This window comes from Pristiophorus japonicus, chromosome 4, assembly GCF_044704955.1.
Source record: "Pristiophorus japonicus isolate sPriJap1 chromosome 4, sPriJap1.hap1, whole genome shotgun sequence".
NCBI classification, from domain to species: Eukaryota; Metazoa; Chordata; class Chondrichthyes; family Pristiophoridae; genus Pristiophorus; species Pristiophorus japonicus.
Genome location: NC_091980.1, coordinates 11224717 through 11249777, shown reverse-complemented (window position 1 = coordinate 11249777; position 25061 = coordinate 11224717). Strand labels below are relative to the sequence as shown.

At 44.0% G+C, this 25061-nt stretch overlaps 1 protein-coding gene across 1 annotated transcript; it reads right to left on the bottom strand.

Moving 5' to 3' along the window:
• Positions 1 to 3076: 3076 nt before the first annotated feature.
• LOC139261950 (protocadherin-10-like) lies at positions 3077 to 5470 on the bottom strand. The gene has a single exon (XM_070877117.1). The coding sequence runs from the start codon at positions 5468 to 5470 to the stop codon at positions 3077 to 3079; it is 2394 nt and encodes a 797-aa protein (XP_070733218.1).
• Positions 5471 to 25061: the final 19591 nt, after the last annotated feature.

Genomic DNA, 25061 nt, shown 5'->3' with positions numbered 1-25061 from the left:
GTCTTCAGGGCCCATAGCCTTTGCTGTATCCAGTGCGCTGGGTTGTATCTTGCAATAACGTAGCTATGAGGTTACAGATTGTGGTAGAATACTAATAGCACAAAGCGTCTCATGATTGCTCTGTTTTGAGCTGCTAGGTCTGTTCTGAATCCATTCCATTTTACATGGTCGTAGTGCTACACAACGCATTGGAGGGTGAAGGTGGAACTTCGTCTCCACAAGGATGCTCACTCCAGCAAATGCTGTCATGTACAGATGCATCTGCATCAGATAAATGGGTGTAGATGAGGTCAAGTCATTTTCTCCCTCGTGTTGGTTCTCTTACCATCTGCCGCATTCCTCGTCTGGCAGATATAACCTTCCAAACTAGGCCAGCTTGGTCAGTAATACTACAACCAAAACACTCTAGGTGATGAACATTGAAGTCACGCTCCCAGAGTACATTCTGTGCCCTTGCTGCCCTCAGTGTTTCTTCCAAGCGATGTCCAATGTGGACGAGTAACAATTCATCTGGTAAGGGTGGTAAGTGGTAGTCAGTAGGAGGTTTCCTTGCTCATGTTTGACCTGATGACATGAGATTTCTTGGGGTCTGGAGTCAATTTTGAGGACTCCCTCGCAACGGTAATGCCACTGAGCCGTAGTGATGAAGGAGTTTGAGACGTTGGCTGAAAGTTATGCTTCTCTGAGTTTCTTAATTGGCTGTGACACAGCTCTCCTAATTTCTGCAGAAGTGATTCGTTCGATCTGACTGCACAATCCAAATTCCGTTCAGCGAATCACAGCTGTATGCAAAACTATCAGGGCCCAGAACAGGACGGATTACGGCTTTCTAATGAAAACTTCATGAGGTCATAATTGGATCTTTCAGTCCACATTCTTAATCATATTGTTGTGAACTGTGCAATTGTTTAGATTTTATTTATTTTAATTACATATTTTAAACATTAGGAACATTAGTTGCTGGGGAAAATGGCAAACAAAAGCATTTAGATAAGCATATTGAATTGTGTGCAAGAACGCAGTGACTGGATTGTATGATCAGAGGTTTGTATACTCTCTTTATAAAACAGTAGCTAGCATGCATGACACAAGATGTGACACGAAATTGTGACACATTTAGCATTGAGAATATCTATCACGGTATCAACGACAGAGTAACCAAAGCTGCAGTTATTCACAGTGAACATTTTTGCGAATCGCGGTTACCCAATTTATTATAAACTAGATTACTTCACCAACAACCCTGTGTATTATGGAAAGTCAGAAGCAAATCTGAAAATTAGTTGAATTTCAAAAATTTGATTGAATGATTGCATTGGGCCATAAATTGCGGCCCTTCTGGCTTTGTGCGATGTGCGCACATGCCCGAAAAGGCCGCACAAGTTCCGAGCTTAGGCACACAAAGCATATGCGCCTAAACCTGTGATCTTTCAAATTTTCCATTGACAGATCGCGCACATCCTCTGGAGAAGGGCCTTCACGGACGGTGATTTGGACTATTTGCCTAAATCATGCCCAGCAAATGTCCTTAAATGTCTTAAGCCTGGTAAAAGCAAATTACTACTAATTTTTACGTTTAAAACACTCTCCATTAAGTTAAGTTTATTTTAACCCTATTAAAACATATTACAAAAAAATTCAAAAAAAATAATTTTGTTCTAAAACGTTTAATTTAATTCAATTTCAATTAACTTTAAATATCTGAGGTTTGTTTTATTAATTATGTATGCGTTTCTCTGTTTTGGATTCATATTCTCATTGATATTAATGGGAGCTCCGAACTAACGGACCTCACCACTGCGATCAATGAGGATATTCCATGTTCATTGGTGGTCTAAACATGAGTGGTCCCAGGATGCCCATACGCTCCTGGAATTCATGGGCCTCTGCACTAGGGTGCGCATATAGGCCTTGGAGCCGAAGTTTGTCTTCCTCCGTGACTGCAAAAATGTTTCGGTCAGAGACATCCGCCGGCGGGAAGCCTCCGGCAGCAACTTCTCGCCCATTGTTGTGGAAAATATGCAGTACTTAAATACTTAAGTACTTGAAATTAAGTTTTTAGTCCTATGGAACATTACAGTCATTGAAAAAAGCGCCCCAGGTCTTGAAATTATAGGCCTGTAAATTGCGGCCTCTCCGGGTACGTATGATGTGTGCATGCATCTAAAGAGACCCCGGAAGTGCTGGTTCTCAGTTCTTGGTGCACGATACGCATGGGCCGAGAACCAACATTTGCGAGCTGTCAAAGTTTCTTTTGTTGAAACCTGAAGAAGGGCATTTGTGTTAAGAGATAGAAACATAAAATGTTAGCAATAATTTTTATGTTAAAAACCCAGTCCATTAAGGTAAGATTATTTTTACCTCAAAGAAACATGTTAAAAAAAGGCTAAAATATTTTTTAAATTCAAATCAAGGTAATTTTAAATATGTGAAGTGTTTTTCTTATTTATTTAAAATATTTGTCTCTTTCAGGGTATTCCTATTCACAGAAAAGGTATCTCCGTACAAATAGAACTCACCTTCACTGTGAATGTGGAAACGCCATTTTCATTTGTTCATACGGCCCACGTGATCCGAGGCTGCACGTATGCACCTCGAATATGTGAGCCCAGATGTGGCATGTCCACTTTCCTCCGGACCACCAAGTACTTTGGTTTAAAAAAATTTTGTCGGAGGAGCTCGCCGGTAGGAAGTCTCTGACCGCAATTTCTGGGCCATATATATATGTCTTAAGATATAACCAGTAAAATACACATGCGATACAACACTAACACAGCAGCGCAGAGAGAAACGACATGTTCATTATGTGCTTCAGCAAAGCAGAAATTGAAACAATTAGAAGCCAGGTTTCATGCTAAGGTTAGTTGGGTGTGAGCGACTCAGGTCTGTCAGAAAAGCGGCAGAAATATTTACCACCCCTTATAGGAACAACATGAAGCAAATTTCCCCTATCAAGCCCTCTACTAGTAATGTGAGGATTGAGACAAATGCAGAAAACTTACTTTCTAATTGATCACATAGCATATAACTCTTCAGCAGAGTGAATTACCTGTCAGCATAAAAGTTGCTTTCTAAGTTATGCCATCGCTTTGGTATCCCGCGCACTCACTTCATTGAAAGGCAAGGTAGGATGACAGGGTTTCAGAAACAGAAAATCGCTCTTGGATGATTCTGGTGATAAACACACGGTATACTGGTATTCTTCAGTCTGAACAGGCCCGGTATAATTAAATGGTTGGTTTGGAGCAGGTGTCCGATAAGAGGGGGCTTTCGAATTCCTCCGTCGGCAGCAAAAGATTGTGCAGCTGTTACCTTCAGCAATATTTCTATCTTGTTTACATTTCAAGACGACCAGAAATATGATAGTTACAAGAAACAAAAACGAAGTTGATCCTAAAATGATGATTAAATAACGATTTAGATCATTAAAATCCTCCGAATGAAAGGGTTCGTCGCTTCGCTCAGACGATTTTTCAGTAACATTGGAGACGATTGAAAAGGAGATTGTGACGGTACTGGAGAAACTCGGCTGGCCATTGTCCTTCACACAGAGGACCAGTCTTTCTGCGATGATGTCTTGGTCCCTAAATCGTCGAGTTGCTCTGATTTCCCCAGATAGAAGCCCCACAGTAAACAGACTGGGATCAGTGGCCTCCAACAGTTGGTAGGAAAGCCGTGCGTTCTGACCGGAATCAGCATCAGCGGCGATTACCTTGATGAGCAGGTATCCTCGATACACAGACTGAGGCACAATCTCCACTGATGCTGAACTGTTCCACGTTAAAGGTGAAACAATAACCGGAGCATTGTCATTTTGGTCCAAGATAATAACATTCACGGTGGCGATGCTGCTCAGTGGGGGAGAGCCAGCATCCTGGGCTTGAACTTTGATCTGGAAATGTTTCACTTGCTCATAGTCAAAGGAGCGCAGCGCGTAAATGTTACCATTTCTGGAGTTAATCGTGACGTATGCATAACCAGGTAGCCCTTGTAACAGATTTTCCGGAATAGAATAGACAAGGTCAGCATTCTGGTCCAAATCAAGATCTAAAGCGGTAACAGCAAATATAGAAGCACCTGGAGTGTTGTTCTCCATCAGATAAACGTTATATGAGGATTGTGTGAACGTAGGTGCGTTGTCATTCACATCAGAAACTGAAAGCAAGATAGTTTTACTTGTTGAAAGAGGGGGTGACCCGCCATCCCAGGCTGAAATAGAGATGTTGTAGAGCGGGGCATTTTCCCGATTGAGAATATCGCGTGTTACCAATTGATACTCATTCCTTGAAGATTTTTGAAGTTTGAATGGAACAACTCCAGGAACTTGACACTGTACCTGCCCATTTTCCCCCGAATCTAAATCTGTGACACTGATGACAGCTATTACTGTCCCAGGTATTGCATCTTCGGCGACCCTGCTGGTTACCGAAGTCACCTCTACCACGGGGAAATTGTCATTAACATCAATTATTGCGACCATAACTTTGGCGTGCCCTGTCATGTTAGCTGGACCATTGTCCACAGCTTGTACATCAAGTTCATAAACACTTGATTCTTCAAAATCCAGTACTCCTTCAACTCTGATCTCTCCAGTTTCCATTTCCAATTTGAAAATTTCGCGAATCTTGTATGAAACGTGATTGGCGAAAGAATATGTTAGATCAGCGTTCGTGCCTTCATCCAAATCAGCAGCGTTGATTTTGGTAACTAACGTACCTTTAGCGGCGTTCTCTGCTACTGTCGCCCTGTATATTTCGTGATCGAATATAGGTGCGTTATCATTGACATCCACCACAGCAATGATAATCCGAGCTATGCCAGATCTGTGGGGAATCCCACCGTCAATGGCCGTCAGTACAAGATCAAATGTTGACTGTTGTTCTCGGTCCAAGGTATTCTCTAATAACAGCTCCGCACTTTTACTCCCATCATTTCTCGTTTGCACTTTAAGACCGAAGTACTCGTTTGGACTGATCTGATAAGTGCTGATTGTGTTTGTGCCCACGTCCGGGTCGTGCGCGCTCCCGAGGGGGAATCGCGACCCCGGCGCAATTAACTCACTGATTTGCAGAGAAAATTCGTCCTGGAAAAAATTAGGTGAATTATCATTTACGTCGAATATTTCCACTACAACTCGATGCATCGCCAAAGGATTATCCATCGCAATTCGCAAAGAAAGGGAACAGGTGGTGCTTTGTCGACAGAGCTCTTCTCGGTCGATTCTTTCATTAACAAATAAAATCCCATTCTCCAGATTTACCTCCATGTAATGCGTCTTCTCATCAGAGGCCAGCCGGAACTTACGGGCCGATAATTCCCAAACATTTAGTCTTAAATCCTCAGCGATATTCCCCACAAAGGCCCCGTGCTCCAGCTCCTCGGGAATCGAGTAGCGAATCTGTCCCGAAACCAAGTTCGACACACAGAGCAGGAAAATGAAAGACGCCCCGCTGCTGATTGTGTTCGCCATTGTTCTCGGCCTGATTCAGTTGTAAAAATATCAAAGTCTCTGTGAATCGTTGATATACCAAAGAATATTGTTCCACAAATAGTCGGTCGCCGGTTTAAATCGATAAATACAAATATTAAACCTGGACCGTATTTCTGAGCATGGCCGCACAGAGTAAACGCAGACTGTCTCTCTCTTTCTCTCTTCTCTTCAGTCTGTGTTTCCCTGATGGGGGAGGGGATAGATCTCTGGCAGCGTCTCAGATTCTAATTGGTCGACAGCGACACAGAGAGTCACAACCAATAACTGCACCAAGTGTTCCTTAAAGCTGGAATGATTTCTATTTAAAATTATGCGACCAATATCTCCATACACATATGGAATTGTGTAGCTAATTTTTACAAGCAGTATAATGTTTGCTACTTAGTCGGGACTGCTGATTTTCGCATAATATCTTCCGCACCAGATCCATGCCAGATTATGTTCCCGTTTAATTAACCATTATTTCCTGACTTGCATGATGCAATCTAGAGGCGGCCATGAACAGCAAATGAACATCTCGGCAACTGCCTATCTCAGTTATCTTCTGCTGCCTATCTCAGATATCCTCAGTCATAAAATACTGTCCCAATTATTTTGCTTTGGAATTGGTCGGGTCGCTTTGCGTAACAATATCGTAAGCGTATTGGTGAAGACTTCCGCTGTTCAGCATTTCAAGGGGAGCGTAAACACCAAAATACCAAACCAGATACGAGCTTATTGCTAATCGACTGACACAAATGGAAAAATATCATACCTTCCTACCCCATGTTGCAATGTCCTGCTCTTCATTCTGGCACTTCTCTCCCTGCATAACGAAAGCGTTTGCGTGACGAACTGAATGTGGAATAATTAGCTGTAAAGATATCAACGTCTTTTTCCTATTTATTTCACACCGCGCTTTTCTTGATCGACTTTTGTAACTGTTAAAATGGCCCAAAAGGCATTCAGAAAATACAATTAATTTGTTTGCGCCCAGTACGACACGCTTGTGCGCATTAAGACATTGAGCAAGTGCATTGAGAGACACTGCAGGATGTTTTATTTAGTCCATTACAGAGGGCGTTATGAGCATTGTCCTTTATATTTTGAATGTATCATTAACATTAAAAAAAATAACATTTAGAAAAAGGGAAAAATTTGAATAGGTTTGTTTTTTTGCCTTAACCAGAAATATAAGTGTTAGGTTATATTTTTCACCTGCTATGTAAGCTATGCGTATTGCCAAAGGAAATATTAAACAGGCATGCAGGGATTCAAAAATAAAAACAAAACAGATTTAGTTGTGATTAATGACGATTCATTGAAAGTAACCAGCAAATGCAAGAAGACTATCCTCGTGGGTAATAATCTCTGGATTATTGTCCGTACCGCCTGCAAATTAGCATTGAAACAGACAGATCAGGAGAATTAACACGTGGCTAAAGAGCTGGTCTGGGAAAGATGGGTTCTTGTTCTTGGGAGACTGGCACCAGTACTGGGACTGGAAGGAGCTGTACCGCTGGGACGGGCTCCAACTGAACGGGAATGGGACCATCGCCCCAGCAGAAACGTAAATCATCAACATAGGTGATCCCTCAAACTAGGATGACTTGCTTCCACAAGACTTCACAGATGTTTCAATGAAGGACCCTATGTTCGCGTTCTGAACTCCAATTGAGGGGGTGGAAGATGCCTGTGCATGGATTTTTTTAATGTGTGGTGACCATTCCATATGAGCCACCGCACGGGTTCGACAGAGCTAGGCATTTATCCAGTGGCATGGGTTGAATCAGGATGACTAGAGACCTGCTCTGCTGCATGGATTTAGTGCACAGACATATCGTAGTCTGGGCAGGCCCGTGCTGCCTCTGGGCCCTCGGATCTTCGGGGGGCCATACCCTCAATTGCAGCACTTTCTCCCATGGTGCTCCAGCTCTATTTATAGCCCGGACTTGTCGTGGTGTTCTCACACAGATCGGGGCGGCCCTCGATGTAGCAGAAACATAAATACGATGGTGGTGAAGGTTTTAAACTAGCAAGAGCACTGTGGGAAACGAAACAAGCCTAAATATAAACGAAACAGGAAAGGAGAGCATAGGACTAAATTAAGGGAGGATATAAATGGCCCCAATAACTAGTTATTGAATAGGATGCAAAAAAGTGGTTAAAAAGTGAGAGGAATTGCTATTAAAAATGAGTCCTATGGATTGGAGGTTAGCAAATGTAACCCCACGTTTTAAAAAAGGAGGAAGAGAGAAAACAGCGAATTATAGATCGGTTAGCCTCTGGAATCAATTATTAAAGATGTAATAGCAGTGCATCTGGACAGGATTGGTCCGAAATAGCATGGATTTATGAAAGCGAAACCATGCTTGACAAATCTTCTAGAGTTTTTTGCGGACGTAGAGTGGATAAGGGAGAGCCAGTGGATGTGGTGTATTTGGACTTTCAAAAGGTTTTTGACAAGGTGCCACACAAGAGGTTAGTGTGCAAAATTAAGGTACATGGTATTGGGGGTAATGTATTGACGTGGATAGAGAAATGGTTCACAGACAGGAAGCAAAGAGTGGGAATAAACGTGCCCTTTTCACTATGGCAGGCAGTGACTAGTGGGGTGCCGCAGGTTTCAGTGCTGGGACCGGGGCTATTTACAATATATATTAATGATTTAGATGAAGGAATTGAAGGTAATATCGCCAAATTTGCAGATGATACTAAGCTGGGTGGCAGAGCGAGCTGTGAGGAGGATGCTAAGAGGCTGCAAGTGGATTTGGATAGGTTAGGTGAATGGGCAAGTGCATGGCAGATGCAGTATAATGTGGATAAATGTGAGATTTATCCACTTTGGTGGCAAAAACAGGAAGGCAGATTATTACCTGAATGGTGAAAGATTAGTAAAAGGGGAGGTGCAAAATGACCTGGGTGTCATGGTACATCAGTCATTGAAGGTAGGCATGCAGGTACATCAGGCACTAATGAAAGCAAATGGCATGCTGTCCTTCATAGCGAGGGGATTTGAGTATAGGAGCAGGGAGGTCTTCCTGCAGTTGTACAGGGCTTTGCTGAGACCACACCTTGAATATTTTGTGCAGTTTTGCTCTACTAATCTGAGGAAGGATGTGCTTGCTATTGAAGGAGTGCAGCGAAGGTTCACCAGACTGACGGGACTGGACAGGTTAGATGCAGGTAGAATGTTCCCGATGTTGGGGAAGTCCAGAACCAGTGATCACAGTCTAAAGATAAGGGGTAAGCCATATAGGACCGAGATGAGGAGAAATTTTTTCACCTTCAGCGTTTTGAACCTGTGGAATTCTCTGCCACAGAAACTGGTTGAGTCCAGTTCGTTGGACATATTCAAAAGGAAGTTAAATGTGGCCCTTACAGCCAAAAGGATCTGGGGATATGGACAGAAGGCAGGGGTGGGGTACTGATCATATTGAATGGCGGTGCAGGCTCGAAGTGCCGAATGGCCTGCTCCTGCAGCTATTTTCTATCTTTCTATGTTTCTAAACATTTGGTAGAGTCCCGCCCATTATTTGGCTGCTGCTGGTTCTGATTTGGATCGAAATTTGCGTCTGAGCAGCGCTCACACTCTTCTGCCCCAACCCGTGCGGAACACCATTTTGGTGAGGGTTTTACCGTCGGCTCTGGGAGCGTGCGCCGGATCTTTATATGCAGACTACTCAGATCGTGACATCAATCAACGTGAAATGCTGATTTGACGCCAGTGCTGACATTTTCGACCTCAGCGCTGGAACTAATGCTCTCTCTTAACCTCGAACAGCTGAATATACGTTCAATAATAGGAAGGATCCCCCACCCGCAATATTTTACGGAATCATCTCCTACTTATAAGTTGGTTAATGATTGATTTCTACTAGCTCTTTCTGAATTTGTAGTCGTGCTTGGTACTGTCTAGGCTTCTTTAAAGTTGCGTAAAATCTACAAGGACTGGTGTGGCATGTGCTCAATGACTTGGTACTGACTTGCAAGGAATCTGCTCAGATCACTTGCTCCCAGACATGGCTGCAGTCGTTGGTATCCCTCCTTGGCCTGCTTCATGCCTGGGAGATTGAGCAGAGACGACACAGAGCACGACAAGCTTCTAGATGATGCAGAGGGAGAAAGGCACCCAGCAGGAGGCTATTTCCACCCAGGGTCTTCAGGGAGCAATTCTCCTACCTCAACCTCAGCGAGGAAGAACGCACGTCATATCTCTATTTTACGAAGGAATTGCTCACTGAAATCTACCGTCTGCTGCAGGCGGATCTGCAGTCTCAGTCCGGCGTGAGGGCAGCATAGTGTGACTGTAAAGGTGATTGTGGCCTTGGAATTATTTGCATCTGACTCTTTCCCGGCTGCAGCAGATGATATCGCTAACATCTCTCATTTCAGCATCAACTCATGTATCATGAGGTGAGTGAGGCTCTGTATGCAAAGACAGCTAAATACATTCCATTCTCTCGTGCCAGAGAGAAGCAGGCAGACCGAGCACGTGGCATTGCCAGGATAGCAGGTTTCTCCATGGTGCAGCGTGCTATTGACTGCACACATGTTGGTTTGCAGGTGGCGTGTCTCAATTCGGAGATCAACCACAACCGGAAGAGATTCCACACCCTCAATATCCAGCTGGTGTGCGACTATACACAGAACATCATAAAAGTTAATGCTTGGTGTCAAGCAATCCATATTGCTATCATTCTGTGGTAGTCCACTGCACCATCAGCATTTTAACCACCATGACAAGCTGACCAGCTGGCTTGTGATTTCATTGCGCAACTCACGCACACATGAGCAGCATGCAGATAACGAAAGCATGCAGATTACGAAACATGTCATCTGTTAGATGAGATCATTGACGTTCTTAAACAATGCTTCCGCTGCCTGGACCACTCTGGAGCAGCCCTGCAGTAGTTATCATAGCTCCCCTTAAGGTTCGTACTAGTCTGGTGCAGGTTCCACAGCCTCGCCCATCACCAGAACACAACAGGCAAGGATGAGGAGGAGGAAGATGAAGAGGGGAAAGAGGAGGAATAAGAGGTAGAGTCGGAAAAGGAGGAGAACGAATCAGAAGAGGAGGAGGAGTAAGCAGTCCTAACATTTCATTTCTGCTGGGCTGTCCAGCATCGACTCATCCAACAGCAACACCTTTGAATGCAACCCTGATTCCACATTCAACAATAGTCCCATGCCTTATCTAGAGTCTGATGCTGACCATCACAACGTCCTCTTGGCCACAATGCTACAATCAAAACCAACATACAGCAACCATTTCGGACCAATTTAATTAATCAAATCATTACAATATTTATTCTAGTCAATTAATCACCCTTGTGCATTCCAGTAGTGCCTGGCTTCAGTGTGCCTTTGCCTGTCCTCATGCCTATGCAGTACTACCCCAGTGGCTTCAGGATGTCTGTTGGAAGGCTGCTAGCTTGCAGCGCAGGAAATTGCAGATGACCGTGCTGGATTAATTCGAGTAGCTCTGGGCCTAGTAAGCCAGCTACGGACTGCCCCACCTGGGCGTAGACAGCCGCAGTCTGGACAGACTTGCAGACAGGCAACAGTAAGGATACTGGCGGAGTGGCTGGACGAATGCTATCATTCTGAGAGAGGAAAACAGGTTCAGCCTTCACAGAGCCACTGCCACTCCCCAAGGGTAGTGCATCGCCAATCTTAGTAATCGGCTGTAGGACAGATTGCTGGACTGCTGTGGTACCCTGCAAACCCCGTTCAACACTGGTAAACACAGTCATGTTGGTACCAGTCTGTGCCTCTTGGCAGCAAGCTAAGTTTGCATGACTTCAAACTGAGCTTTCATTGCAGCACTAAGATATTGGATGGCTTGTGTTTGTGCTGCAATGGAAGCTGAGACATCAAACATTAGACGCTGCATGATGGATGGGTCCACGAGTGCGCCAATGGATATGTCCATCCATCCATGCTGGAAATAACGATTCCAACCTCTGCGCAAAGCCCTGTGCAAACTTGGAGATGGACTCCTCCATTCTGCTTGACATTGCATTCAGGCTTTCTCACAGGCCTGCCAATGCACCAAGCATTTCGATCTGCATAGCCGTCAGCATTTTTCTGTAGGCCGGCCCACCAACGTCCTCATCTGAGTCCTGTGCAGCAGAACCTGCATGTGACCTCACCCACTGGGAACTGGTACTTGTGCTACCCTCTCCCCTGGTCTGGCTGCAGCCCACTCATTCCCAGTGACTTAGCACTTGCTAAACTATATTCTAAAGTCCACGCAGTGCCATTATCTCTGCTGGTGGCTACAAGTGTCAGATCGAGTGACAAGAATTTCATCATCACTTTACTCTTCCTCTTCTTCTTCCTGTTGCACCGCTACTTGGTCAGGTTGGATTTCTTGGGTCTCTGAAATCAGAAAGGCGCAAGGGCAGGGTGGTGGTGAGGGGAAGGGGGAAAGCAAGAGCTGCATGCTTACACCTTATACAGCTTGTAAATCAGAAGTGATTGTTGCATGAGGCGACAGTGGGATCTGAGAAGGAGAATTAGGTGTCAGCATACGGTCGTATCCAACGGTTTCAGTGCCGCTGCTAGCCATGCCCTCAGTCACAGTCACTACAGTTACGGCAAGGACCATCTCTTCGAATGGGATCAGGATAAGGAGACACACCTGGTCCCTCCGGGTAGCTACCGCTGCCTACAATTGTGCGCCACCTCGAAGAGATGGGAAAGTGTGTCAGTAAGTGAAGTCCACCTTGGTTGGTTGAGGTGGCGGTCATAATTCAATTCCTGGCAATGTGTGCAAACTGTGAAATGTGGGTGTGAGGCTTGCAGCAATGATAAGTGTGTGAAGGTGATATTGAGCATCTGAATGTGAGTTTTGAGTCGCGATCAATAGAGATTGTTGATCGGTCAGTAATACGGTAAATGAGTGGAGCAGTGTGTTAACTTGTGGTATAGTTTGTGGGATATGGGAATTTGAAGATGTAGCAAAGGCACAGTATGTACTTTGGATGGGGGACTTCAATGTCTATCACCAAGAGTGGCTATGCAGCTCTACTACTTACAAAACTGCCCAGGTCCTGAAAGATATCGATGCCAGACTGGGGCGGCAGCAGCTGGCGAGAGCACCAACTTGACGGAAAAAACCTACTTGATCTTTAACCTCACCAATCTATCTGTCACATGTGTTTTTTTCCATGACAATCATTTTGGAGACCAAGACCCGTCTTCACATTAAAGACGCCATCCACCATGCTGTGTGGCACCACTACCGTGCTAAATGTGACAGATTCAGGACAGGTCTAGCAACTCAAAATTCGGCATCCATGAGGCGCTGTGGGCCAGCAGCAGCAGCAGAACTGTATCCCACTACAATCTGTAGCCTCATGGCCCGACATATACTTTACTCGACTATTACCATCTAGCCAGGGGACCAAAACTGGTTCAATGAGGAGTGCAGAAGAGCATGCTAGGAACAGCACCAGGCATACCTAAAAATGAGATAGCAACCTGGAGAAGCTTCAACACAGTACTATATGCATGCTAAGCAACTGAAGCAGCATGCTATAAACAGGGCTTTGATCCCACAATCAGAACAAAGCTCTGCAGTCCTGCCACATCCACTCGTGAATGGTGGTGGAAAATTAAACAATTCACCGGAGGAGGAGGCTCCTTGAATATCCTAATTTTCAATGATGGCACATCCCAGCACACCAGTGTAAAAGGTAAGGCTCAAGCATTTGCAACCATCTTCAGCCAGGATGGCCCATATCGGGCTCCTCCTGAGGTCTCCACCATCATAGAAGCCAGTCTTCAGCCAATTCGTTTCACACTTTATAATATCAAGAAGCGGCTGAGTGCACTGGATAATGCAAAGGTTATGTGCCCCGAAAACATTCCGGCTTTCGTGCTGAAGATTTGAGCGCCAGAACTAACTGGGCATCCCGCCAACCTGCTCCAGTACAGCTACAAGATTGACATCAATACGACAATGTTGAAAACTGCCCAAGTATGACCTGTCCACAGAACGCAAGACAAATCTAATCCAGCCATTTAACACCCCATCATTCTACTCTCAATCATCAGCAAAGTTAGGGAAAGTTTCATTGAGTGTGCTATCAAGCGGCACTTACTCACGAGTAACCTGCTTACCAGTACTCAATTTGTGTTCCACCAGGATCAATTGGCTCCAGAACTCATTACAGCCTTACGGACAAAAGAATTCCAGAGGTGAGGTGAGAGTAACTGCCCTCGACATCAAGGCAGCTTTGGACTGAATGCAACATCAAGGAGCCCCAGTAAAATTGAAGTAAATGGGAATCAGGAGGAAAATTCTCCACTGGCTGGAGTCATATCTAGCACAAAGGAAGATGGTTGTGGTTGTTGGAGGTCAATCATCCCTGCTCCAGACATCATTTTAGAAGTTCTTCATAGCAGTGTCCTAGGCCCAACCATTTTTAGGTCCTTCCTCAATGAGGGCAGAGAAGGGGAAGACATTTTGAAGTGCATTCAGGAGAACATTCTTGTTCAGTATGTTTCTGGCCTGACAAGGAAGGAGGCATTGCTGGAACTGATTCTGGGGAATGAGGTAAGTCAAGTGGAGCAAGTTTCAGTAAGTGAACATTTAGGGAACAGTGATCATAGTATCATAAAGTTTAGATTAGCTATGGAAAAGAACAGGGGCCAATCTAGAGTAAAAATATTTAACTGAGCGAAGCACACTTTCAGTGGCCCGGGTAAATTGAATCAAAGATTTGCAGGCAAAACTGCAATGGAATAATGGGCTGCTTTTAAAGAGGAAATAGTTCGTGTACATTTGAGGTTCATTTCCACGAGGGGGAAAGGTAAGGCAACTAAGGTCAGTGCTCCCTGGATGACTAAAGAAATAGAGAACGTTATGATGCAGAAAAACAGCACGAATGACAGCTGTCATGTTGGAAATAGATCTGAAAATCAGGCTATATATAGAAAGGTCAGAGGACAAGTGAAAAAGAAAGTAATAGGGGCAAAGAGAGGGTACGAGAATAGGAGAACAGCAAACATAAAAGGTAATCCAAAAGTCTTGCATAGGCATGTAAATAGTGAAAGGATAATAAGAGCAGGGGTGGAGCCGAGTAAGGACCAAAAAGGAGACCATCGCATAGAGACAGAGTGTATGACTGAGGTACTAAATTAGTACTTTGCATCTATCTTCACCAAGGAAGAGAATGTATCGGTTTCCACGATAGAAGACACTAAAAACATCCCAATAAAGGGCTATAGGGACGGAAGAACTAAATCAATCACTATCATTAAAGAAGTAGTAGTTGGTAGAATAATGGGACTAAAGGTAAGCAAGTCCCCTGGACCTGATGCTTTGCATCCTAGAGTCCTAAACGAAGTGGTTGCTGAGATCGTGGCGGTATTGCTGGTAATCTACCAAAATTCCCTGGATTCTGAGGAGGTCCTAGTGGATTGGAAAACCGCAAATGTAACACCCCTATTTAAAAAATGGTAGCAGACACAAAGCAGGAAGCTATAGACCGGTTTGCCTACAATCTGTCATTGAGAAAATGCTGGAGTCCATTATTAAGGAAGCAGTCGCAGGACATTTGAAAAAGCAAAAATCGGTCAGGCAGAGTCAGCATGGTTTTATGAAAGGGAAATCATGTTCGAAAAATTTGCTGGCGATCTTTGAGGATACAATGAGTAGGATGGATAAGGGGGAACCAGTGCATGTGGTATATTTGAATTTCCAGAAGGCATTCGATAAGGTGCCACATAAAAGGTTACTGCACAAGATATACATTCACAGGGTTGGGGGTAATATATTAGCATTAATAGCAGATTGACCAATTACCAGAAAACAGAGAGTCGGGAGTAACGGGTCATTTTCCGGTTGCAAAACTAGTGGGGTGCCACAGGGGTCTGTGCTAGAGCCTCAACTATTTACAATCTATATTAATGACTTGGATGAAGGGACTGAGTGTAATGTTGTCAAGTTTGCTGATGATAAAAAGGTGATGGGAAAGCAAATTGTGGAGAGGATATAAAAAATCTGCAATGGGATATAGACAGGCTAGGTGAGTGGGCAAAAATTAGGCAGATGGAGTACAAAGTGGGAAAATGTGAGGTTATCGACTTGGCAGAAAAATAGAAAAGCAAATTATAATTTAAATGGAGAAAAATTGTAAAGTGCTGTAGTAGAGGGGGACCTGGGTGTCCTTGTGCATTAAACACATCAGGTTAGTTTGCAGTTATAGCAATTAATCAAGAAGGCAAAAGGAATGTTGGCCTTTATTACTAGGGGGATAGAGTATAAAAGCAGAGAAATCCTGCTACCACTGTACAGGGTATTAGTGAGACTACACATTGAGTACTGCATACAGTTTTGGTCTCCGTATTTAAGGAAGGATTTCATAGAAACATAGAAACATAGAAAATAGGTGCAGGAGTAGGCTATTCGGCCTTTCGAGCATGCACCACCATTCAATAAGGTCATGGCTGATCCTTCACCTTAGTACCCCTTTCCTGCTTTCTCTCCATACCCTTTGATCCCTTTAGCCATAAGGGCCATATCTAAATTTCTCTTGAATATATCCAATGAACTGCCAGTCCCTCTGAATCGAGGAAGACTTGCTTACCCTCTAAAAATGAGTCCTTAGGTGGCTGAACAGTCCAATATGAGAACCACAGTCCCTATCACAAGTGGGACAGTTAGTCTTTGAGGAAAAGGGTGGGTTGAATTGGTTTGCCGCATGCTCTTTCTGCTGCCTGTGCTTGATTTCTGCACGCTCTCGGCGATGAGACTCAACATCGTCAGTACCTTCCTCGATGCACTTCCTCCACTTAGGGCAATATACCTGCATTGGAGGCTGTTCAGAGAAGGTTCACTAGGTTGATTCGGGAGATGAGGGGTTGATATATGAAGATAGGTTGAATAGATTGGGCCTATACTCTTTGCAGTTCAGAAAAATGAGAGGTGACTTTATCGAAACATATATGATAATGAGGGGGCTCGGCAAGCTGAATGCGGAGAGGATATTTCCACACATTGGGGAAACTAAAACTAGGAGACATAGTCCCAGAAAAAGGGCCGCCCTTTAAAACTGAGATGAGAAGGAATTTCTTCTCTCAGAGGGTTGTCATTCTCTGGCCCAGAGAGCTGTGGATGCTGGGTATTGAATATATTTAAGACAGAGATAGGCAGATTTTTGCGCAATAAGAGAATAAATGGTTATGGGGATGCGGGCAGGGAAGTAGAGCTGATTCGATGATCATATTAACCATGATCTTATTAAATTGCGGAGCAGCCTCGAGGGGTCAAATGGCCTACACCTGCTACTGTTTCTTATGTTCTTATATTCTTATGCTGACATAGACCTTGTGAGGGAGGAGGCAGTAGAGACAATTAATAGGATAAAAATTGATAAAGAAAAGGTGTTCGAAAGGCTGGCTGTACTTAAAGTAGATAATTCACCAGGAGCGGATGGGATGCAACCTCGGATGCTAAGGGAAAAGAGGGCGGAAATTGTGCAGGCCTTGATCATAATATTCCAATCGTCCATAGATGTGGAGGGGCCAGAGGACACAAGAGTTGCAAATGTTACACCATTGTTCAAAATAGTGTATGAAGATAAACACAGCAACAACAGGCCACTCAGTTTAACCTCGGTAGTGGGGATCTTTTAGAAACAGTATTCAGAGACAACATGAACAGTCAATTGCAAAGGATGTATTCAGTCAGGAAGGCACGCAAGGATTTGTTAAAGACGAATTGTGTTTCACCAACTTGATCGAGTGTTTTCATGAGGTAACAGAGAGGGTTGATGAGAATAAAGTGGTTGATGTCATGTACACAGATTTTCAAAAGGCTTTCAACAATGTGTCGCACAATAGGCTTGCCAGCAAAGTTAAAGTACATAGAATAAAAGGTATAGTGGCAGCATGGATAGGAAATTGGCTAAGTGACAGGAAACAGAGAGTGGTGGACTATAGGAAGGCTTACAGTGGTTCTAGGACCACTGTTTATCTGATATATATTAATGACTTGGACGTGGGTGTACAGGGCACAATTTCATAATTTGGAGTGGGCACGAATCTTGGAACTTTATTGAACAATGAGGAGAATGATAGACTTCAGGAAGATATAGATATGCTGGTGAAATGGACAGACATGTGTCAGATGAAATTTAATGCAGAAAGGTGTGAAGTGATGCATTTTGGTCGAAAAATAAGGAAGACATATAAACTAAATGGTGAAATCCTAAAGGTGGTGCACGAGTAGAGAGACCTGGGACTACATGCATAAATCATTGAATGTAAAAGGGCAGGTTGAGAAAGCAGATAAAAAGGCTTACGGTATTCTGCACTTCATAAATGGAGGTATAGACATCATAAGTGTGGAAATGATGATGAACCTGTATAAACCACTGATTCGGCCCCAACTGGAGTAATGTGTCCAATTTTGCGCACTAAACTTTAGAAAGGATGTGAAGTCCTTAGAGAAGATGCAGAAAAGATTTACGAGAATGATTCCAGAAATCAGGGACTTCAGTTACGTTGATGGACTGGAGAAGCTGGCGTTGTTCTCCTTGGAGCAGAGAAGATTGAGAGGAGATTTGTTAGAGATGTTCAAAATCATGAGGGGTCTGGACAGGGTAGATAGAGAGATGGTGTTACCATTGGCAGAAGGGTCTACAACCAGAGGACAGAGATTTAAGATCATTTGCAAAAGAACCAAAGGTGACATCACAAAAAATGTTTTTACACAGCGAGTGGTTAAGATCTGGAATGCACTGCCTGAAAGGATGGTGGAGGCAAGCTCAATTTTAAAAATCAAAGGGGAGTTGGATAAATATCAGGAGGAAATAGGTGCTGGGCTATGGAGGACGGGCAGGGGAGTGGTACTAGCTGAGAGTCGGCGCGGGCTTGGGCCGAATAGCCTTCTTCCATGCTGTAAATATTCTATGAATCTATGATTCCATGACCACCTTCCCTCCATTATAATGTCAGAAGTGGGGATGTTCCCTGATAATTGCACAATGTTCACTTCCATTCGCAACTCCTCAGAAAATGAAGTATTCCATGCACGCTTGCAGCAAGACTTGGAAAACCTTCAGGCTTGGGCTGATAAGTGGCAAGTAACATTCACGCCATATAAGTGCCAGGCAATGACCACTTCCCCTTGATATTCAACGGCATTACCATCGCCGAATCGCCCACCATCAACATCCTGGAGTCACCAGCACCCTGCCCTTGTGCCTTTCTCATTAGTGTGTCTACAAGAGCACGTCAGAGGCGGGATATTCTGTGGCGAGTGTGTCACTTCCTGATTTCCCAAATGCTATCCATCATCGACAAGGCACAAGTCAGGGATGTGATAGAATATGCTCAACTTTCATGAATGATACAGCTTGAACATCACTCAAGAACTCGGCACAATCCAGGATAAAGCAGCCCAATTGTTTGGCAATGCATCCACCACCTGCAACATTCTCTTCCTCCTCCACTAGTGCAATGTGGCTGCAGTGTGTACCAGATACATGATGCACTGCAGCAACTCACCACGGCTTCTTCGGCAGCACCCCCCAAACCGCAACCTCTACCACCTAGAAGGACAAGGGCAGCAGGTGCACGGGAGCACCATCAACTATAAGATCCCTTCCAAGTTACACACCTTGTTGACTTGGAAATATCCCACTGTTCCTTCATTGCCTCTGGGCCAAAATCCTAGAAGTGCTTCCCTACAGCACTGTGAGAGTACCTTCACCATAATGACTGCAGCGGTTCAAGAAGGCTGTTCACAAACACGTTTTCAACAGCAATTAGGGTGGGCAATAAATGCTGGCCTTGCAAGCGATGCCAACATCCCCGAATTAATTTAAAAATATTCACTAACCTTGTCCTTTCGAGTGAGGTTATTTAACTTCTTCCAGCAATGCATCCAGGTCCGAGGGGCAGCAATCTTGGCATTGACGTCCTTGACTATCTCCTCTAACTGCCTTCATAGTGTCTGAAAGAGGGTCTTTATCCCCCCCACCCCGTGGAAACAGGACCTCTCTCTTCCTTTCTGCCTAATGTACCAAGGCATCCAGTGCTGCATCTGAGAAATTTGAAGCCCTTTCTCTGGCCTGGATCTTTCTCAGGTTTAAATTCCATCAATTGGTAATGTCACACTGCGCCTCCCCCTTAAGAAGTGAATTCTTGCTTTAAGAAGTGCAGGCTGCCTTTAATTGGTGCTAGCCTAGCACGGAATTAAACTCGCCGCAGAGCATGAGCTAAATATGCTGGGCTGCACGCCAATATTATTTAAATTGGCAGCCAGTACGAAGTTTACAAGCTGCCTGCAATACGTTGAACAGGCGTGGGTTGATCACGCATCTCAATCCCAGTGCCCATTTTGTGGGGCTATCAATTTTTTAGCCCAATATAACTTCATACAATATCCATAATAAAACAGGAAGCTGGGAGCAATAATGTGTTGCAAGGAACCAAATATAGTAGGGATTACTCAGGCATGGCTACAGAAAAATCAGGACTGGGAAATAAACATTGCAGGGACAACATACTTTAAAATATATAGAGGCAAAAAGGGTAGCTGTACTCATTAGAAATAAAATAATAGAAGTAGATAAAGGTGAAGCAGCTATCAGAAAAATAGAAGTAGAATCCATGTGGATAGAGATAAAAGATCAATTACACTAGTATGGGTAGTCTACAGACCACCTAATAGTAGAAGCGAGGTGGAGGAAGAACTTTGCAAACAAATTAGGGAAATTACTAAAAAATAATAGAAAAATAATCATGAGGTATGTAATGCCCGACCCCACCCGCCACCCCAACCAAAATCAATTACCAATAGAGGTATGCATAGGGGATGAGAGTGAAGTTGCTCGAATGTGTGTTGAACTACTTTCTTACCTGGTATGTCAGAAGCCCCACAAGGGAGGATTCGCTCGTGGATCTAGTAATGGAGACTGAAGCAGAGCAGATAAGAGATATAACAATAGGGGAACATCTGGGCAATAGTGACCATAATATAACACACTATAAGTTAATATTGGACAAAAACATAAGTATGCCCTTATGAGGACAAAGGTTTGGAGGAAATCTGTTTATTGAGGGGCTGAGAATAGAAATTGGGAAATTAAATGGACAACAATATTGGAAAACAATGATATAGAAAATCAATTGGAAACATTTAAAACGGTGTTCAACAGAGTACATGAAAAATATATTCCACTAAAAAACAAGAACAAACTAAACAGATGAGATGCCATGCATAAGTAAGTTTACAAAAGGAAACATTGAAGGTAAGAAAAGAGACATGCACTCAGTGTATAGAATAACATCATTTATATAGTGCTTTTCACAAGCACCGGACATCCCACATTGTTTTACATCAAATGAAGTACTTTTTGAAATGTAGTCACTGTTGTAATGTAGGAAACACGGCAGCCAATTTGTGCACAGCAACTCCTCCACGACCCGCCCTCAACAGCAATGTGATGATGACCAGATGATCGGTTTCAGCGGTGATGGTTGAGGGACAATTATTGGCTGGGACACACGCGAATTACTGCCCTGCTATTCTTCGAAATAGTGCCAAAAGGATATTTTACATCCATGGGAGATGGCAGACAGGGCCTTCATTTAGCATTTCACCTGAAAGACGGCACCTTTGACATTGCAGCACATGCTCAGCAGTGGAGTGTCAGTCTATATTTTTATGCTCAAGTTTTTGGAGTGGTACTATGAATCCACAAGCTTCTGACTCACATGTGAGCATGCTACCAACTGAGCCACAGCTGGCACTACTATGAACAACAGGGGTAAGCAGGTCAAGAGGAAATACGAAGAGACTAGGAGAGAATTCAAAATAAGAGTTGAATGGAAAGCAGTAAATATGAAAATTAATATCAAGGAAAAGAAATAGCAAAATATTCTACGCGCACAGCAATAAAAAAATAAGTTGCGATGGGAATAGGGCCACTAAAGGATGGACAGATAAAATTACACGCTGTGATGGCGAAATGGCAGAAATATTAAATAATTACTTTGCTTGTGTATCTACATGTGAGACAGATCAAGTGAGATTAGAAATGACATAACTGTATTTAAAATAAAAAGAGAAGAAATATTAAATTAACCAATCAAAGTCAAAGAGGAGAAAACCTCTGGGTGCAGATTGTCAGCTCCATCTGCTCCGTGTTTCAGCCTGGAGTAGCTGTAATGGCGGCGGTAAGCCTCCAGCACCCCGCAGCGATCATCGGGTCCAGTTTGGCGACGGCATTGAGCAGCACCACCGGTGAGAGCTGCACCCAGTGTGCAACGGCCCTCGTTGCAACACAAGCGCGAATTTCGACTACTATCATTCCCTCCCCCGGCCCCCCACCAAGCACGCATCGCACTGACCGCCTGGGATATTAGGCAGTCCAACTATACCGACTGCAGAGAGGAAGCTAATGGACTCCTAAGGTAAGGGCGATTGTTTTTTCTTTTACTTGTTTGCATTTGGGTTGTGGTGGCATTGACAATGGTTTGGGAATGTTTTGTGGGGGGCTGTTTAAGGGTCCCCACCCCCCGCCACCCACCTCCCCCCCCCCCCCCCACAGGCGTCTCTCAGAGCGCTCCTGGCCTGGCAATTTAGATCGGGAGTTTCCCATACTAATGCCCTAAGAGAGATGTACAATGCCTTAGTCCTGCGTTCCCTGATGCAGGGCCCAGCCGACCAAAATTACCTACTGATGCGCAAACTATTCCCTGGCGCTATCTTTACGGCCCCACTGCCATTATAGCCCCAAAGACATCAAAGCCAAAAATCCAGTCCAAGCTTAAAGCCTCAAGGGATTACAATCTAGGGAAGAGATGGCAGAGGCACTATAACACGTATTTAATTTAAAAATTTTGAAAATACTGTATTGCTGCAGGACTATATATAAATCTGTAGAGCTCTGTATATGTGTGTGTGTGTGTATAAAAAGGGGGCTAGAACATATCCAGGAAAATATAAACCAATCAACTTAACACCAGTTGTAGGAATAATGGAGTCGCTACAAAAGGAGAAAATACAAAAACATCTAGCAACCAAAAATATAACAGGCAGCATGGATTTCAAAAGAGAAAGTCTTGCTTGACCAGCATTATTGAAGTCTATGACGAGTAAACAGAGAGTCAACAAAAGTTAATAGGTAAATGTAATTTATCTAGATTTTGAAATTTTTGATGAGGTGCCACATAAGAAACTAATGAATAAAGTCAGAGCATGCGGAGTCAGGGCTCAAGTAGCAATATGGATAGCTAGCTTGCTTCAAGACACAAAACAGAGAGATGGACTAAAGGGTGGTTATTCAGAAAGGCAAAAGGTGGAAAGGATTGGTGTTGGGAAAAATGTTGTTCACAGTTTATATTAAAGCTTTAGACTTTGGAATCAAAACATGTAGAATTCAAATGTGGAGAAGTTAAGATAAACGTGTAAAACATATGGGTAGACTGTGCAGTATGGTGCAAAATTTCGGTCGCCATATTATAAAAAGGATAGAAGGCACTGAAGAGGGTGCAAAAAGAATTACAAGGGTGATAGCAGAAATACGAGGTTTTACCTATCAGGAAAGGATGGACAAGCTGTATGTATTTTCTTTTGAAACGAGCAGGCTAAGTGGTGACCGAACAGAGGGGGCAGAAATTGCCCACCGCTGCGGTTCAGGTCGACTCTTTCAATTAATTGCGCTCTTTGGGTTTTTTTGATCCAGAAGTTGATGTAAATGTGTAAATGAGGCTACTCCTGCGGGGCAAAGACGTCGTGGTGACATCATCTGAGGGGCAGAAGTTGGGGGTTGTGCGGAGGCACCTACATGATGACATCATCATGTGTCGCTTCACAATGGCTCTGCCCTTCACTTGAAGGGAAGTGTCTTCACGATTTTTAAAGTTCGGCCCACTGGACCACCAGGAATGGATTTGGCCAGGCCATTGGGCTGGAACAAAAGGGGGTGTAGGCTGCCGGTTGGCTACCCAGCCGAACACGGGGGCAAAATTGTTGGGAAGCCATGGTGGTCGAGCGACAAAAAACATGGGGGCAGCGGTAGCGATCCCTCCCATTCAGGGAAGTCGCACGGCCACTGCAGAAGACCAGAGCCACACTGGATCACTGAGTAAAAGGTGGGTTTGGAACCGCTGTCCGGGCCAGCAATTTTTCAAAGGGAATGTCACCGTCTGCGGTGCGCATGGTGATGACATACTTAGCACTGATTGGCAGCAGCGAAGCGATATAGGGGGGAATCAGGGCACCGCCAGGAAAATCGGGAGTGCAATTAGACTAACAGCTGCCATTCAACCAAAAGTCGGCGGCGACTCCATTCTGCAGCCTGGCAGCGGATTTGCATTGGTAACATGCCTTAAGCAAATGGACAATTTCGGCCCCGAGGTCTTTAAAATGATAAAAGATACATAGAAACACAGAAAATAGGTGCAGGAGTAGATCATCCGGCACTTCGAGCCCGCACCACCATTCAATATGATCATGGCTGATCATTCAACTTCAGTATCCCATTCCTGCTTTCTCTCCATACCCCTTGATCTCTTTAGCCGCAAGGGCCACATCGAATTCCCTTTTGAATATATCTAACGAACTGGCCTCAACAACTTTCTGTGGTAGAGAATTCCACAGGTTCACAATTCTCTGAGTGAAGAAGTTTCTCTTCATCTCGGTCCTAAACGGCTTTCCCCTTATCCTTAGACTGTGACCCCTGGTCCGGGACTTCCGCAACATCGGGAACATTCTTTCTGCATCTACCCTGTCCAATCCCGTCAGAATTTTATGTGTTTCAATGAGATCCCCTCTCATTCTTCTAAATTCCAGTGAATATAAGCCTAGTCGATCCAGTATTTCTTCATATGTCAGTCCTGCCATCCCGGGAATCAATCTGATGAACCTTTCCTGCACTCCCTTAATAGCAAGAATGTCCTTTCTCAGATTAGGAGACATTAACTGTACATAATATTCAAGGTGTGGCCTCACCACTGTACAACTTCAGTAAGACCTCGCTGCTCGTATACTCAATTCCTCTCGCTATGAAGGCCAACATGCCATTTGCCTTCTTCACCGCCTCGGTACCTGCAAGCCAACATTCAATGACTGATGTACCATGACACCCAGGTCTCGTTGCACCTCTGCTTTTCCGAATCTGTCAACATTCAGATATTATTCTGCCTGCGTGTTTTTGCCACCAAAGAGGATAACCTCACCTTTATCTGCATTATATTGCATCTGCCATGCATTTGCCCACTAACCTAACCTGTCCAAGTCACCCTGCAGCCTCGTAGCATCCTCCTCGCAGCTCACACTGCCACCCAGCTTAGTGTCATCTGCAAATTGGAGATATTACATTCAATTCCTTCGTCTAAATCATTAATGTATATTGTAAATAGATGGGGTGCCAACACTGAACCTTACGGTACTGACTAGTCACTACCTGCCATTCTGAAAAGGATCTGTTTATTCCTACTCTTTGCCTCCTGTCTGCCAACCAGTTGTCTATCCACGTCAAAACATTACCAAGTGCTTCAATTTTGCACACTAATCTCTTGTGTGGGACCTTGTCAAAAGCCTTTTGAAATTCCAAATACACCA

Bases quoted from the DNA above. Each gene is read 5' to 3' on its own strand.
- LOC139261950 (XM_070877117.1), bottom strand. From the start codon at position 5,470: ATGGCGAACACAATCAGCAGCGGGGCGTCTTTCATTTTCCTGCTCTGT.